This window comes from Akebia trifoliata, chromosome 8 (genome assembly GCF_017979445.1).
Source record: "Akebia trifoliata isolate Shusen 1 chromosome 8, ASM1797944v1, whole genome shotgun sequence".
NCBI lineage: Eukaryota > Viridiplantae > Streptophyta > Magnoliopsida > Ranunculales > Lardizabalaceae > Akebia > Akebia trifoliata.
The window spans coordinates 1280970-1298520 of record NC_141382.1 but is presented as its reverse complement, the minus strand read 5'-3'; the positions used below and the strand labels follow the sequence as shown (position 1 = coordinate 1298520).

Here is a 17551-nt window from a genome sequence, read left to right as displayed (position 1 = left end):
ACTTATTTTTAAATAAGTTTCTATTAATTGCTAGATAAAAACCCTCTTGTAGGGATGAGAAACTTACTTCCTCTGGCACATCGTGGATAGTGCAATGGACCCTGAGATACAGAATTGCCCCAACACCTCAAACTACATGTTGGAGGTGTGAGACGTTCAATATAACTGAAATATTAGAATGATGTTTGAGATAATGTGAAATTGCCAGATATCTATGATCTTCGGTTAAACTCTTATTAAATAGAACACAAATTGGTTACATAACTTCCATAACTAAGAGATCTAATCCTAGAGAATATGATTCGGCACTCCTCAATACATAATCCCATTTTATTATATTTTATTATTATTATTATTTTTTTTTTTTTTTTTTTGGGGGGGGGGGGGGGGGGGATGATTAACACCATTAAAGGAGTCTCCATTTTATTCAAACTAGAGCTTAAGCAAATGAGTTACTACGTCATATGTCCGCAACCATGTCTTCCATCTCATTAGCAGCTTCAACAAGTTCACCTTGAGTCCATCTCTTCAGCATTTCCAATGCAGCCTTTGGTTTATCCATCGGAACCATGTGACCCGCATTGTGGACCTGTTTTGTTGCGACATAATTAAGTATTGTATATTAAGATAAGATTTGAGACAGAAAAACAGATCGAAAAATCACTGATGAGATCTTTAACACCAATACAAGTCTTGTTTATGTGTATGTGTGAGTGTGTGTGTGTGTGTGTGTGTGAGAGAGAGAGAGGACCTTGAGAAAACTAAGAGGACCACAGCTTTTCAACATTCCTACTTCTGCACCATCCACAACGAACGGAACGTTTGGTGATCCTGCAAAATCTTGCTGACCGGTCCATTCCATAGCATGAACCCACCTTGAATTTCCTGCCCAAAATGCAAATACACACTAAGTTCGTCTTTTTCAAATCGAACCTCTTGATCTTAGCCACTCTTCGAGACAAAGTGGAAGAATGGAGGAGATTTTTGTTGTGCAATTGTCTTGTATTCTGTCACATTTTTAGGGTTACTAAAATGGGAATTATGTAATATTTTCTTAAGGTTTTTTTTTTTCTATTTTTGGGGAGATAGACATGTTTTAGCAACCCCCAGTTTTATAATAGAGATCGTTAAGGCAGTAAAACAAATGGGTAAAAGAAAATAGTGATTGTTCTTGTTCTGAACCATGGACATAGGCACAGTGCCGAACCACGTAAATCCTTGTGTGTTTCGTGTGTTTTTCTTGACTCTTTACTGCTTCGTTGTTTCAAGATTTTGAAACGAGAAAAAAAAATCCAATGACTTCGAAGAAATTGATAAGAGGATTGAGGGTGCTTGCAACTCTCAAAAAGTGGACTTTTGAATTGAGCCGAAGAAACTTACCGAGCCAATTGCATATCAGATCATACTCCCCGGCATATATTAGCAACTTGATTCCATCCTTGAGAAGTGAAGGTATACCAACTTCAAGATTCCTCATCCAGTCCGCTAGCATGTCGTCGTACACACTAGGACTACACGAGACAAATTCTATGTTCCCAACTCCGAGAGCATCCCTTACCGACTTCTGATTCAGGAATTTCTCCATCTTTGAGAAATCATAGCATAGGTCCCCTACGCATTTCTTTCTGATATCGTAATACTGCAGAACAAAAATTAAACATCATACGAAGCTCATCAAATTTAAGATATTCGCTCGTTTAATCAACACCAATGATACCCAAGTTTCCTTACATTGATATTTCCTGCGATCCCCATGATTTGATTGAATATGGTATTGCAAACATCATGTGCGGTGATGCAATCATCTTCACCATTAATGCCTGAAAACAGAATTTCCAATTATTGAAGGATGAAGGACGATACGTAGGCAATTATCAGACCCGTGATCTCGTGACTTATTCATCACATAATTGTTACTTTTAATTAAAATATAGGCCTTTATGACAAACTAATCACAAGCAAGGATGGGAACCTATGCCTCATAACTTATGGAAGCTCTTGAAAGTATGCCAACTTAGCTAAGTTGGAAAGAAGTGTGGAGAGTTGACCTCATGACATAGGTTCAAAACTTGTTGAACCCACATTCACGCTGACCACTTACGCTTGCTTGCCTAGCAAAAAAAAAATTCCTTTTTGGAAGCTCTCTAGACCCAAAAAATAAATAGAATTACCACAACTGTCTATTGTCTGTTCGCATTCTGGAAGTAACGCATTTATACTCTTGTAGTCAGATTCTTGAATTATCTTCATTTCTAATGCATAATCTGTGTACGCTTTGTATTGGATTGCAGGATTAGTGAGTCCATTTCCAATGGCAAATCCCTGTTCAACCATTTTTCCAATTATTTAAGTCCAAGAAAACAAAAGCACAAGTGACCAAAAATTTAATTATGAAACAATTTGAATCAGACAAAGTACCTTCAAGTTTATATGAATCCCTTCTTTAGCTTTATTTCCTTGGTTAACACGAGCAGCGAAAGCAGGAATGTAGTGCCCAGCATATGATTCTCCGGTTATGTAAAAATCATTCTTAGCATACTGAGGATGCTCAGCGAAAAAAGCCTAACATCATACAAAACTATTTCATCAAGTCCTAACATCATTAACTTTGACAATCAAATGAACAACATAGGTTCATATTGTCATGAATTTGGTGGAATTTTTAAGATAAACTACTACCAAGTAATTTTAGAATAAGTTACGACATTTAAGTACAATAACATAAAAGATATAACCAAAAAAAAAAAAGTAATGTACCTGTAAGAAGTCATACAGATCGTTACTAACCCCCTCTTCATTGTGGCGAAAGTCACGATTATCAGAACTATAACTAAAGCCCGTTCCCGTGGGCTGGTCGACATACAGTAGGTTTGATGCCTGCACCAAAAATAATTATGTTAGAATTCTCACATAAAGCAAACAAAATGCATTTGATTTTCAAATATGAAATTCATAAAACAGCTACCAAAGCAGATATAGTAATACAAATCAAAAATGAAAAAAGAAGCTTATAGTACTAAATATCCCCCATACGCATAAATCATCATTGAGATCATCCCCGAGTAACAAAGCAACTGATGTCACATAAAGCACATCGTGCACATGGCCAAGCTATTGTGCCAAGAGTCACCGATCACAAGCATGCATGCACAAAACCATCCCAATATCGGACTAAAACACTAAGAGGGGATGATATACTCAGACTAGGAGAGCAACTAGCATCCATTGCACACTTGATCCATGACGTCTTGAGATAATCAATTCGTCCATTTGAACCCAACAAAGGCATAGGGTCATGGCATTTACCTGTGAATGGTATAGCGAGTGTGTACTCGACCCATGTGCCAACATACCTCATGCGCCCCACAGGATTGGTGTGATAAGTCTTTAGCCTAGGCATTGGCATATTACATGTCCTATGCTTTTAGGAACCCATATATGCAATGGCCTATATGTAAGACATGGGACCTATGCTCTTGGAAGAAGTTGTTGAGCCATTCTTTTGTGAGAAAATAGAACATCAAAAGTTGAAACCAATTAAACTGAGCATTTCCTTCTTGCATACCAATCTAGTTCTAAAAAACACATTGCGAGTTCTTAAACTCGTCTTTAGAGAATCTATTAGATTGGTCATTCAACGACCCCACCTTTTTTGTTATGTGGGCCTTAACATGCAAACACATGGACCCACCATTAATTTGTTCAATGTTCATGGATGGTCATGCCAAGAACATCAAAATGATCATGACGCCAAGACCGACCCACCAAATCGATATAGAGCCCAAGACAAAGTTAAAATGTCATGGAAATTATAAGCATTAAAATGATCATTACAACTAAGATTTGAAAAAAAAAAAAAAAAACACATTTGTTTTGTTGAAATTAAAGGTGAAATCAGAGGGAAGTAGAGTACCTTGTCCCATCCATAATCATTCCATAGAAGAGTCAAGTTGTCTGCAATAGTGAAAGGTCCATTTTCATAGAAAACAGCCAATTCACTGCTACAGCCTGGCCCACCAGTCAACCATATAACAACTGGATCCCCCTTCTTAGTCCTTGATTCAAAGAAAAAGTAGAACATCCTACAAGTGGAGACATAAAAATATAGATCAATATATGTTTATTTATACTTTTATAAATGATAGATAAAAGGGTGAGTATTGTTGATCAAATTCCATATTAAATATTTTTTTTAAATTACAAAAGTATTTTTAGATAGCTACATTAATGCATCTAAAATAATCTATTTATATTCATATAAAATAAAACAATATTTTTATCTTTCTAAATGGAGTTGTGATAACCTGACTCCCCCCTCCATCATACTCCCCCATACTCTCTTGACGTGGCATGTGCATAGAACCAAAGACTTTTCCTTAGGATACACAATTTCCCATCCCCATAAATATGTGCAGTTGTGTATCCCGAGGAAATTCTATGGTTCTATGCACATGCCACATCAAGAGAGTATGGGGGAGTATGTGAGAGGGGGAGTCAGAAATCATTATTCTTATAAATAATAAAATGTGCAACAACAAGAGTCCACCGTTTTGACAAGCTTTTACCATGTATAACATATGACCCTTCCCTAGGAATAAATTATAAATGCAGTGATTAGGTTCGTCAATGAGCCGATTTAGACTCGGCCAAATAAAATACCAATGTTCAAGCTCGGCCTGGCCACATGTATTTGGGCCTAATTTTGGACTGGACCATGTATATTCTAAAGCGCAAGGCAAACCCAAAACATGAATTGGGCCTAGCTTGGTCCGATAACTAAGCAGACTGGTAACAGTACCCAAACCCGGTCCACAACATAATGAACTGGGCCCAAAATTTTGAAGCTTTTTCTCACGGATAATGCCCTCCTCTAAGTCTAACCAACATTAAAATATCATGGGCATATAAGTCCATATAAACTTTTGAGAGAAAATATAAGAATCATATAATCTCTTAAACACAAGCCCTGCTTTTTTTTTAATGGATTTTGTTAGGGCACACGTTAATGTAACAATAATACACTTTAGAAATTGGATTTCGTACCAAAAATGCCCTTAAAAAAATTTATTTTTTTTACCAAAATAGCCTCAGATTCCAATTTCCCAAGTGTATTTATTGCACCTTAACGTGTGCCCTAATTTGGCATTGTTCTTAAACAACGGCTCATTACTTTTTATTGTTACATCGGATTCCAGCAAAAATGAAATTATTTCTGGTCATTAACCAAGTCAATTATTTTGGAGAATTTCATTGGCTCATCAATGTTTACTTATAACACACTAGCTAATTAATGATTTTATACATTGCACACCAAATATGAGCTTAGAGATACCAATGTCATCTACTAGGATTTCTTAGAAAAGGTTTTCTTAAAACAGAGGGAAAGATCCCACACAAATACTAATGGGGTGTGGGAAAAAATCACTATCTATACCCTAAAAAAATATTTATTTAATTTTGAGAAAGATTCAACTATTTTAAGTAACAGTTGGTGTGCTAATAGAAGATTTCTTATTTTTTGACCAGTCAAAAAGAGAGCTACATTTGTGATTATAGCCGTTGGATTTGAATTCTCTCTCATCATAGATCAGGCCCACATAGGGTGGACCAAGAGATCACTTGCGAGGCCAAACTAATAGTATAAAAGATGAAATTATAAAAATTAGAAATAAAAAGAGAATTGTAAAAATAATAATTTTTTTATCGAAAAAGAGAAGTGTAACTCAAACGCTCGTGCTAAAGAAGTGGAGAAGGCGAATTGAGTACAAACACTAACAATTAGTCTTATGCCATTTTGACAAAAATGATATTTATTTTGAAAATTAATAACAAAATTGTCGAGTAAAGTTTACTCGACTCTTTAATTTGAACTCTAAAATTACGATTTGTTGAAACGTATAAAAAGTTAGTGAAACTGTGAAAGAATTTTTCTTTCCTAAGATTTTATACATATAAGACCTTACTAAGAAAGATTTCAAATCTTACTATGAGTCATTAAGTTCACTTTATAGCACCCTTAAACATGATCCAATGCCACAGGGATGTCGAGGAAAAAATTCTATAAATTTCAGCCCTTGTCTGTAAAGCGGGTTAAGTGAATATAAAATCATTTTTTAAATTTTTTGGGGGCCCCTTTTCTATATGGAGTTCCACTCCTGGGCCCACATGTAAAAGAATTGATTCACGAGTTGACCAGCCAAGTTTATAAGAACTCAACTGAGTCAATTCGGTTGTCTGGTTTTAGTTATACAATAATTTTTTAATGATTTAAACATTTATTTTATTGGTGGTGTTTAGGAGGCCCTACAGAGAGCCAAACATTTTTTCAATGTATGGGTTAGGGGTTTCAGAATGTGATGATTTTTTGTGACAGTGATCTCTATAATGAGGAGATCGTCCTCACCAAAAATCAGCTCATTCCGAAACTTCTAATCTCATCAAAAGTGATTTATAGAAATCGGATAGTCCACAATTCTTCAACTTGTAACTAGGGTTAAAAGTTTCGAAATAAACTGATTTTTGGTGAGGATGATCTATTCACCATAGAGATTATCCTCACAAAAAATCAGCCCATTCTAAAATTACTAACCCCTATTTTCAAAAATGTTTGGCACAATTTTTGGCTCTCTATGGGGCTTCCGAACGATTCCCTTATTTTATATATAAAACAAGATTTTGTAAGTGTGCATTCCTACTCATCCACCTTATAATAAGAAAAAAAAAATTATAAATATTTAAATGAATAATCTTAAACCGATTTAAACTGTTTAACTCGCTAACGAGTTTAATATAATTGGTGCCAAGTGGACCATGAAGATTGTGCCACGTATTGACCTACAGAATTATAAAACGTACCTTGCAGCATGGGAATTCTTAATCTTATAATACCCAGCATGGTGACCCAACTCTTCTACCGTTTCAGAAACAGCAAAGTTAGGAAACTTGAAACGTTTCTCAACGATCTTCTTCGTTTGGACTGAAGAGAAATCCTCCAAGACCTCTGTAGCATCTTTGGGTATCAGATTTAGCTGTCGAATCAGTTTTTCTGCACTGCTGTTCGTTGATGCAAAAGAAAGGTGAAGATCTCGAGGAATGGAAGTTGTTGTAGAGGAGAAAGGAAACGCCAAAACAAATAGAGAAGATAGAAGAATGAGAATCAATTTTTCCTCCATTTTTTATTTTCTGGAAAAAAAAAATAGATGAGAGAAGGTTTGATGGTGGAGGGATTTTATAGGGATTTTTAGAAGGGAAAAAGGCAAGAAATGTGTTGAAAAGAAAGTTACACAAGGGATGCATGAAAAGAATAGTGTTGTATTGTGTACTTCCGGAAGTTGATTTGCAACTCAAATGCCATTCTCTTGAGTAACCACGTGGTACCTTCTAATTAGTTTCCTATCCATGTAGGCATAAATGCTAGAGTCCACCCCAAGCATCGGTGGATGTGTGAATGCCAAAATCTACAATCTCCCTCGAGATATGAAAAGGATTTGATTATTGCCAACATTTATATAATGAAATACAAATGAGTTGCTCCTGCCCTCACTTTATTGCTTTTTTATTTTACCCCTTAATTTTATTTTTATCTCTCTAATTTTATTATAATTTCTCTTTTATCCTTTATGATCTATTTTTTATTTTTCATCTTTTACTATTTTAATCTAATTTTTTTAATAATATTCTTTCAATTTTATTTTATTTGTTATTTTTTATTTTTATGTCCTTAACCCTCTCATCAAGTTATAATTTTCTTAACCCACTTTATTATTTTTTATTTTTTTTCTATTTTAACTTTAAAAAATATCAATAATACCCCAACTACAATTACACTTGATCCAAACCAACTGATTTCGTGTTGTGTTCGCAAGTCATGTTAAAATTATCACCACTTATTTCAATTTTATTTTTTCTATTTTACCCCTTAATTCGAGAAAGAATGCTTATATCGTAAGCACGGGTGAACTCTAGTCTAAATATAAGTGGCAACGGTCTAATTGCAATCAACTCTTCCTAACTCAAAATTCTAAGCACAATTCCCTACTCCAAATTAGGGGTGTTAATGGATACCCGTTTACCCAAAATCTTAATTTCAATTCCCTTTTCATTGGAACTGATTAGAGCTGGATCTAATATAGAATTAAAATAGTTAGATTCTATCCAATGAATTCACATGAGTATCCTAAATCGATTTATTTTATCAGTATTTTTATATTTTTACATGATTTAAGATTATTCTATACTTTAAAATTAGCATATATTATATAAAATTCTTCAATTTTTCATATAAAGTAAATATTGGAGCTCAAAATAAGTCATCTATTCCTAAAGTCTATCATTTGTATAAAATTTTATAAATAAATTTTACTTTTGAAAAGAAAAAGAAAAATCATATTTTTAATGAAATTAAATTGGTACTTTGTAGATAACCTATTAATTTTTAATTATCTAGAATCGAAAAAAATAGTGGTTATGATTCTAATTTTCTTAAAAATCAAACTGGAGTTTGATTGCGACCTATTGACACCCCCTACTCTGAATCTAACTCAGAGAATTGTCCTATATCTTAGATTCAATCATGGATTCTCCACTTGACAATTTATTCATAATTCTTGATTTATCTATTCTAGACTCAAATCTCGAGGTGATTCTTGTTAATCTATTTGTTAAAAATTACCATCCATTGGTGACTAAGTCCAAAAGAGTGGTGCTACGTGACAATCAATGGTGATCAAGTTTCATTTCAACTCCCAGGACTATAGAATCAACCCTCCTTAAAGATGCCTATAAAACAAAAGATATAAAGGTAGCTATGCCTTTACGCTTGACTAACTTTCTTTCTTTCTTTGATTTTATGAAAGTATAATGGAAACTGACCTCATGTTGCGGGGCCCGTGGTATATATATTAATGAACCTGAACCCACGCGTATATGACCCAACTGTTTGGGTGCACATTTATTCTTTCGGCTATCTTTCAGTGGACCTATAATATCCTTGGAATCATCCTGTTTGGTAAAAAGATGGGAAAATTATTTAAAAGACCCTGATGGAGGGATTTTTTTTTAATAGTCCTTCAATTTTGGGTGGTCTTTTAATATTCCATTTTGTAAATTTTTCTTTTATTAATAATCCCTAGACCTCATCTCCCACAATTCTCACAATTGAAAACTCTTATTGTCCAAACTCATCGTTTTCATTCAAAAATATTGAATTTTTGACAATTTTAATCAAGTTTCAAAGACTCCATTCCGTCAAAAATGATTTAAGAAGAAAAAAAATTATTTTCAAGGATTTTTTTTTTTATAAATATTTTGAAGATGTATATTAAAAAATAAGATTTTTTCATCTTTTTTTCTTATCTTTTTAATGAAAATCGATCAAAAATTATTCTTTTGGGGTTGAAATCATCTAAATAAGTCGTTATTTCAAAATTTTAATTTATCTTTCCATGTATTTTAATAAAAAAAATTCAAAAATTGAAAATGTGTGAATTTTACCATTGTAGGATTCATCACTTTTTATTTTAAAAGTGGTGAACTCGATACTAAATTAAAAAACGTTGGGTTCACCAATAATGAAGGACCATTAAAAAAGAAAAAAGTTTACTAAATGTCCTATCATGCTACCTTGCAAAACTTGTGGTTATTTAGAAATAAATCCCTCTATCGAGGTAATTTAAGGAATTTTCTCTTCAATAAAAAATCAATTTGTCAAAGATCCGATCCAACTCGTATCAGACTAATCCCAGATAGACCATGATCCAATCCAGACCGGATCCATGTGGAAGACAGTTAGCGTGTTTATAGGTTTGCCTAATTTGTTTATGGCTAAATAATTAAAAAACTGACACGTGTAAATGTATTTTGCAAGTATAGGTTGCTTTGCTTGGAAGGGAAAGTGGTCTTGGAAAGCAGAAAGTGATGATGGAAAGAACCGAAGCGTCTCAAAGATTTTAATGGGTCCCACTAACGATCTAGATGTTATATTAACGTTAATAGAAGGGGAGATGATCCCATGTAGCTATATTAAATATGGTTGAGGGTGTGCCACATCAGCAAGTTGATTACATCCAGTCGTTTAAATTTACCGTAATGATTTTCACTCAAAAACTTTCACTAGGTACGTATTCACCTGATGTGGCAAAGGTACAAAACCGTTGATAGTTTCCTTGTGTATCCCAAAGAAAAGATCCATGGTTCTGTGTCCTTACCATGTCAGTCGCGTACATACCGAGTGAAAATTTTCGAGTCAGAAAATCACAACTCTTAAATTTAAGAGTTCAACGACTGGTGGGGGGAAAAAAACTACCATGAGCAGAGAGGACTAAGTTGTCATTTTTCTCAAATGTGATGTTCTGTGAACTGTAGAACAAGAGCTATAAAGGAGTTCCTTAGGAAACGGATTACATAGACAAAAATCTAGGAAAATGCTGGACTAACCTAGTTGGACATTGCACTGACATGGCAGTACGTAGAGAAATATTGATTTTTTAACTTGTATCTCGAGAAAAGAAATTTATGGTTATCTGTGCACTGCTATATTAGTGCAATGTCTAATGAAATTAGTGTAGCACGAATAAAAGAGTGCTGGTATTAATGTCACTCTAGCATTTTCCATAACAATAATTCTAGAGTAGTTCTAAACAGACTTCCTATCATGTTCGACACTGCGCTGACGTGGCATTGTGAACAGACCCATGGATTTTTTATTCGAAATAATGATTTTCTAGCTAGAAAGTATTCACTCGGTCAATACTCGGTTGACGTGTGTTATGGACACAAAACCATAGATTTGTTTTGTCAGGATACACAAATCTATGGTTCCATGTATCATGAGGAAACATATCTATGATTCCGTGTCTGTAACACATTAGACGAGTATTGACCCAGTGAAGATTCTCTAGTTAGAAAATCATTATTTCGAATAAAAAAATCCATGGGTCTGCTCACACTACCATGTCAGCGCAGTGTCGAGCATGATAGGAAGTCTGTTTAGAACTACTCTAAAATTATTGTTACGGAAAATGCTGGAGTGACATTAAAATTGACATTGTTTCACCTAAAGGCGTCGAATCATTTTTCTTCTTCTTCTTCTCTCTCTCTCTCTCTCTCTCTCTTACTTCTTTGCATTTAGAAAATGTTTCAATGAGGATTTTAAGTTTTAATCTTACTTATTTCTCTTACTCTAAACACTTCCAATGAAGTTGAAGCCATTCACATGAGAAAATTTTGTTCGGTAGATACCTACCAAATTTTTTTTGTAATGTTCAATAGGTATCTATCGAATCAATTTTGTAATATTCGGTAAGTACCTACCAAATTTGTTAAACAAGTTTAGTCTGAATCTTCTAAATAGAACTGTCAAAAAATCTTCAAGTTCTTCGATCCAAAATCATTATTTTAAGATTTAAATAACAATTTTTCTATTTTCTTTGATGATTAAATACAAAAAATAAAAATAAAATAAGTAAAAGAAGTTTCAAATAAATAAGATATCTAAAGAAAAAACCTAAAATTTAATCTCCATTAATTTAACCTCTCCCAGAACTCAAAAAGAGATGAATATGAAGAAGAAAAAGAGGAAGATGGAAGGAAGAAAAAGAAAAAGGATTTTTATTTGGTAGGCAGTGGTGGTGGGTGTAATAAACCAAAGTGAAAGAGTGAAATAACAATTTGTTTTTTCTTTCAAAAGTCACTTAAGTGAGTGCATTGAGTCATTTTGGTGTGTGCAAATAGCCACCCCCTTACACTAGGAGTGCAATTTGGTTTGGTTTGATTCAGTTATAGGCCAAATTGAAACCAAACCGACCTAGGTCGATTCCAGTATACAAGAACTAGAACCTAACCAAATTGACACTAGAAGTGATCCAAACCAACCTGAACTGAGGTCAGATCAATACTTGAGTTGGATAAACATAAAAATTATCCATTTGCTCTTTTTTTTTTTTTTTTTCGACGAGCAAGCAAAGAGATAATTTAGTAATTTTAGAAATTTTACTACTCAATTACCATTCACTCATACAAACTACAAGTAAGGAGTAAATCTTTCAAGTCTTAATTATTTAATTTATTATATATTTAATATAATTATGTATTTTTAAAATGATTTGATTATCGGTTTGGTTCGGTTGTATACTAGTCTTCAACTGAGAATCAAACCAAATTGATCGATTCAGCACTTTTGTAATCCAGAACCAAACTGACAGGCTCGAACTGGACCAAGTTGTACCCCTAGTTTTCAGAACTGCATTGTATGACCAAAGGTGGAGGCTTTAACATCGTACGACCATTTCGACATCCCTTCTTGTCATTGATATCAACTTCACTTACACTGCAACAAAACATGCCAAAAGTCCAGCACTATTTGTTTAATTCATCTCAAGCTAAACAGATTAGCTTTTAAAATACATTCAACTTACAAAAATAAATTACATTACAATGTCACATACAAGACAATAAAAACACAATATGCGTCTCTAAACGAAGACAATGAGTCTCCTGACATAAAAAATTAAGATTTGGACATGTTTTGTAGAGTACACTAATGATTACATCGTTTTGCAGAATTTCCGAAGTTACTATGGTTAAGAATAAGAACGCCGGATATAAAATACTCCAATATACATGGATTTGTGGATTAAATGCTACAATGGGTATCCTCCAATCACTCTCCGAAGTCAAAATTAAGCAATATTCTTACAGCCATATCTCGAAATTCCCCATTATGGTTCTAATCATAGAGCCCGTCATCATACCAGATGTCAACTAAAAAATCTACCATCTCCTGCACAAATCCAGAATGATCAATGCCAAGTGTGTTAAACAGTGCTTAAAATAAGAGACATTGATAGGAAAGGCTTTATAAAAGCTTACAGGTAATGGGATTCTCTGAGCGAAAGGTTCGCCAGTGGAGAGCAGATCGTCGTAAGTCATGGACCAGCTACAATAGAAGAAAAATAATTAACCAATACAGGAGTGACACTATTACCATCCAACATAGTACAAATAATGGTAACATACAACGACACATACTTTATAAGTAGATCTTTTGGCACTATTTTCAGCTTTTGAGATTGATCTCCAAGCCACTCTCTTCTGATCTTGTGCCAAGCTATTGCACCTACACAATAAATACCATAAGAAGCTCAAGAAAAAAAAATTATAATACAAGGTTAAATTATGTGACAAAATATGTTATTTTTGAAAAGAATTATGCTAAAACAACATTATAACGACTGTTACATTGAAATAACAGCCAAATTTTATAAAATAGTGGGCATTATATTATATGACATAATAAAACAAATAATAAATCAACTTAGGGTTGTTACCATTATAACACTTGTTTTTACCATGATTGAAAAATGAAAAGAAAAAATATTTAATTTACTAGAACCTACAAAGAACATGCAACAATTGACACTATCAATATCAATACATGTAAATACAGATGTTTATCTAGCATATTGTGTGATACATAATTGCACATATAGAGAACTTCCATTATGATATGATGTGGAAGAGGGACATACCATGGTTGAGAAATGTGGAAACATTCTCAGTGGGGCTTTTTGCTTCGATGGTAAATTCAGAACCCATAGAAGGTTTCTTTCCATGGGAATGCGAATCGCCGACATTGCTTTCCATTTTCTCTGGACTGAAAGAACATTTCCTTAACTTACAACTTGATGTTTGTGGACCTAAGCTCCTCCTTAGTGGTCTCCTCAAGGTTATTTCAACAGGTGATGTCACTTATAATATGGCCAAACCTCCAACACACCCACTCTTCTCTGTAAAAAAAAAAAAAGGATCATCATAAGCAGAACAGCCACATACAATACCATAGTTCATTTAGAAGTATTAAGTGTCATTGATACCATCACCAATCTTAAGATAGTAAAAACATCAACCTCATACAAGCTAATGATGGCAGAATTTCCATTGGTTATGACCAAAACAAGATTCGGCGTCAGAACCAATATTAAGGTTCCAAACTATGATAAACACTAAATAGTACCACAACCAAGTACTGTTCAAAAGTAGGGACAAAACAATTTAATGGAACAAAATAGGTCCTCCAAAACTTATAGCCCCATAAACTGAAAAAAAATGTGTGATTAATCCAATATTTACAGCCCAGTAATCTGGAAAAGATCAACTGACATGTGGTTAAAGTACTAATTTCCAATATTTAGAAACTATGTTGAATGGATACAGATACAAGTTTCAGAGTCTAGCATGGATACTAATGTCGTATTCGGGGAACCTTGAAAAAGAAGATTCAAGGACCTGGCATTATATATTTGAAATAATTCTAATAATTAATTATTTTTATTTAATGCGTAATAATAGATTATGTGATGGTATATCTTATCATATCTACCATCTACCTATAGAAAAAGAGTAATTATATTTTCTACAAAGAAAATTTCAGTTCAAAGGGTAGAAATCAAAACATACCATAAATGCTAATCAATATCCTTCACCAAGGAAAGAAAAACTTCAACAGTGTCGTACAAGAGCCCTGGAGTGTTAGAATCTGACATTGTCTGATGTGGAAACTTTACCCATTTAGAGGAGTCCATGAAACATAGCCCAGAAGCAATATCAAATTCATCGAGCAGATAAAGAAAGATTGAAAATCCAATTGATAACCATTATTTTTTGTGTAATGATTTTGTAACTCAACCTGACAGGGTAACTCAAAAACTCAACTGGCGTGTACCCTGCAAGAACCGTAGATTTTTCCCTCGGGATACACAACTGCACATCCCCATAAAACATGCGCAGTTGTGTATCCCGATGGAAAAAAATCTACGGTTCTTGCAACTGCCATGTCAATGAGTTTTTGAGTTACCCTGTCAGGTTGAATTACAAAATCAGCACTCTTATTTTGTTTATGAAGAACCCAAACCTGGACATTGATTTGAACTCAGATAATAACTCAGAGTTGGGGTCAGAATTAAAACTTGATCAGCTTGCAGTGACAGTTTGCTGGGTAGCAGACTTTGTTTAGGCCCTGTCAACCTCGGATTTAGGAGAGGGTTCAATTATTGGGAAATGGAACATTAGGGGAGTTTATTGAGATGCATTTCCGGTTACAGCCATATGGGCTCCTAAAGCTCCTACTAAGATCTCTATTTTTATCTGGCTCGCTGCTTTGGGCGTCTTCCTACTTTGGACCAGATCATTAAGAGAGGAATGGTAGCGCCAAACTTTTGTGTCTTATACAAAGCAAATGGGGAATCTTCAAATCACATCCTTCTTCATTGTCATTTTACCCAAAACAGATTTGGGATCACTTTCTTTCGTTATTTGGAGTTTACGGTTGTCTTCTTAGCCTGATTAGAACCGTGTTTGAGGTTTGGGTGCATTGGGGTTTCCCTTTTCATAAGGCAAAGAGGATCTTGTGGAGCATCACTCCCTTTGCTATTTGTTGGGCCGTTTGGAAGGAACGAAATATAAGGATCTTTGATGGGAAAGAAACAGATGTTAGTGGTACGATAATCTTAGTGTTTGCTCTTTTGTTCTATTGGGGTAAGTTTTTTAAGGTGTTTAGAGGGTGTTTTTTGAAGACTTTCTTGGAAGATGGGATAAAGTTTGTAATTTGGAGGAGTAATTTTTGTAGGGCTGGTTTTGTTTGTTGTACTGTTTTTTTCTTTTTCTCAGGTTGGATATCTCGTCCTCCCTCTTTTGTACGTTCTCTCTTCTTCTTTAATTAATTCTGTTTACCTATAAATAAATAAAAAAGACATCTCCTTGAAGCCTTATAGCCTAAGAAAAGAATACTTTGAGGAATAGTTGCTTCATGCATTGAAAGAGTTGCCAAGAAACCTCCCAGAGAACACACATCCCGAAGGGGTCCACAGTCATACAATTTCATCGGAAGGATTGTCATAACTACAGGAAAAACTCAAGAATTCTAATTGATAATGATGTAGACATACATGGAATTAAAGGGAAGAGCAGCAAGTGTCCTAACTTGATGAGGTCGATTTATTTCCAATTGAGAAGGTTTGATACAGTACTGAGCACATAAGATTAATGAAATAAGTTGCAGACAACCCACATGGATCACCATGATTCTCCTTCATCAACATTGTCAATAACTATAATATATAGTTTACATTTATCTTTAAATGTAGTTCAAGTAATACTGTGAAGCTTCCAAATCCTCTAGTTGTGATCTACAACAACTATCCCACAATGACTTTTGGGGATATCCCAATGTTTTGGTGGACAAAAATACATAAAATAGGGGTACTTCAGTTATAATTCAAACAATATTTATATTACTTTGATGGAGAACTAGGAGTCTAGGATTTAAGAATTTGTTTTCTTATAAATAAATGTTACTAGAACACATGTAAAGAGACTTCAATTCATTAGTAATATTTTTTTATATCGATTTTCGAGTTTTATCAACATTTGTTAGTCTTATCGTTCAATGACGGTTCACTCAAGATTTGATGGCTTATTTCTTATTTCAACCACTTTAGAAGATTATTTTCAATCTATTTGCTGGTTCAATTTTATTTTGTATCAAACTTCTTCCATCTTTAGCTATGTTTTTCTTTGTTTTTCAGATCTGATTTACAGATTCCAAAAGCATTACTTTTACAGTCTAAAATTTCACATCTGAACACTTAAAAATCCCATCTTTTTCAGTTTGTATGATTCAAAGAAGTATTTTATGTTCCACAAAATTATGTATTATGGAATTAATAACTCAATCCACACAACAACATCAACTGAAGATAATCAAAGAAGAAGGAATCACATCAAACACCTTTAAAAAAAAACTACTACAAGCCCAAACAATTGAAAATTAACACCAAAATAGACATCATTTCCACCTAAAAACCAAATATAATCAAAACCCAACATTTTTTTGGTGATTAACAATGAGATTTAACAACAATTGAACATTAACACCAAAATATACATCATTTCCATCTCTAATATATATATAAAATAAAACCCCAATATTGTTTTCTTGATTAACAATAAAGGCTAATAAATTCGATCATCAAAGAAGGAATCACAAATCACAATTAAAAAAAAAAAAAAACTACTACAAACCCAAACAATTGAACATTAACACCAAAATAGACATCATGTTCATCTAGAAACTAAATATAATCAAAACCCAACATTGTTTTCTCGATTAACTATGAGTTTTAACAATAAAAACAAATAAATTCAATCAACAAAGAAAACCCAATTCGGAATCAAGACGATATGAAGACATCTTTAATAGGCAAGAAAGAGACTTCAAAGCCCATACCTTGGTTCGATTCTCTCACAGAAACATTTGGGTTGGAGGGAAATAGAACGAAATCTCTCTGAAGATTCCAAGTCTCTAGAGGAAAGCAGATGAGAGAGTCGAAATGAGATGAGAAGGTGATCTCTAGATTTTGGTTTGTCGAAAAAAAACGTATTTTTTCATTGTCTGGTTTTTTGTTTGCTTTTGTCGCTCAATATTTGATGCGATTTGGGGGATATGGGATTGGATAAGCCATCTGACTATGAAATTGGCAAAAAATTTAAAATAAAA

General features: G+C 33.8%; 2 protein-coding genes across 4 annotated transcripts; both read right to left on the bottom strand.

Annotated features, from left to right (window-relative positions):
* Positions 1-424: 424 nt before the first annotated feature.
* LOC147395319 (serine carboxypeptidase-like) lies at positions 425-7223 on the bottom strand. Its single transcript, XM_086452215.1, has 9 exons — positions 6856-7223; positions 3914-4082; positions 2758-2877; positions 2419-2562; positions 2172-2322; positions 1732-1820; positions 1381-1639; positions 752-885; positions 425-589 (listed from the first exon to the last, which is right to left on the bottom strand). Exons 1-9 carry the CDS (start codon positions 7170-7172, stop codon positions 461-463), a joined length of 1512 nt encoding a protein of 503 aa, XP_086308341.1. The 5' UTR covers positions 7173-7223; the 3' UTR covers positions 425-460.
* Positions 7224-12338: 5115 nt separating this feature from the next.
* On the bottom strand, positions 12339-17500 carry LOC147395318 (uncharacterized). 3 transcript variants are annotated; one of them, XM_086451155.1, is made up of 6 exons: positions 17282-17500; positions 14455-14555; positions 13527-13784; positions 13027-13114; positions 12868-12934; positions 12339-12778 (listed from the first exon to the last, which is right to left on the bottom strand). In XM_086451155.1, exons 3-6 carry the CDS (start codon positions 13639-13641, stop codon positions 12725-12727), a joined length of 324 nt encoding a protein of 107 aa, XP_086307281.1. In that variant the 5' UTR covers positions 13642-13784; positions 14455-14555; positions 17282-17500; the 3' UTR covers positions 12339-12724. The 3 variants fall into 3 exon arrangements, with proteins under 3 accessions (XP_086307281.1, XP_086307283.1, XP_086307282.1); XM_086451157.1 differs by having other exon boundaries at positions 14455-14543; XM_086451156.1 differs by lacking the exon at positions 14455-14555.
* Positions 17501-17551: the final 51 nt, after the last annotated feature.

Bases quoted from the DNA above. Each gene is read 5' to 3' on its own strand.
- LOC147395319 (XM_086452215.1), bottom strand. From the start codon at position 7,172: ATGGAGGAAAAATTGATTCTCATTCTTCTATCTTCTCTATTTGTTTTG. The intron at 4,083-6,855 runs GTACGTTTTATA...CTCCACTTGTAG, and splicing joins AAGAATTCCCATGCTGCAAG to GATGTTCTACTTTTTCTTTG. The intron at 2,563-2,757 runs GTACATTACTTT...GTATGATGTTAG, and splicing joins ATCTGTATGACTTCTTACAG to GCTTTTTTCGCTGAGCATCC.
- LOC147395318 (XM_086451155.1), bottom strand. From the start codon at position 13,641: ATGGAAAGCAATGTCGGCGATTCGCATTCCCATGGAAAGAAACCTTCT. The intron at 13,115-13,526 runs GTATGTCCCTCT...TTTATTGTGTAG, and splicing joins TTCCACATTTCTCAACCATG to GTGCAATAGCTTGGCACAAG. The intron at 12,779-12,867 runs GTAAGCTTTTAT...GGATTTGTGCAG, and splicing joins CTCAGAGAATCCCATTACCT to GAGATGGTAGATTTTTTAGT.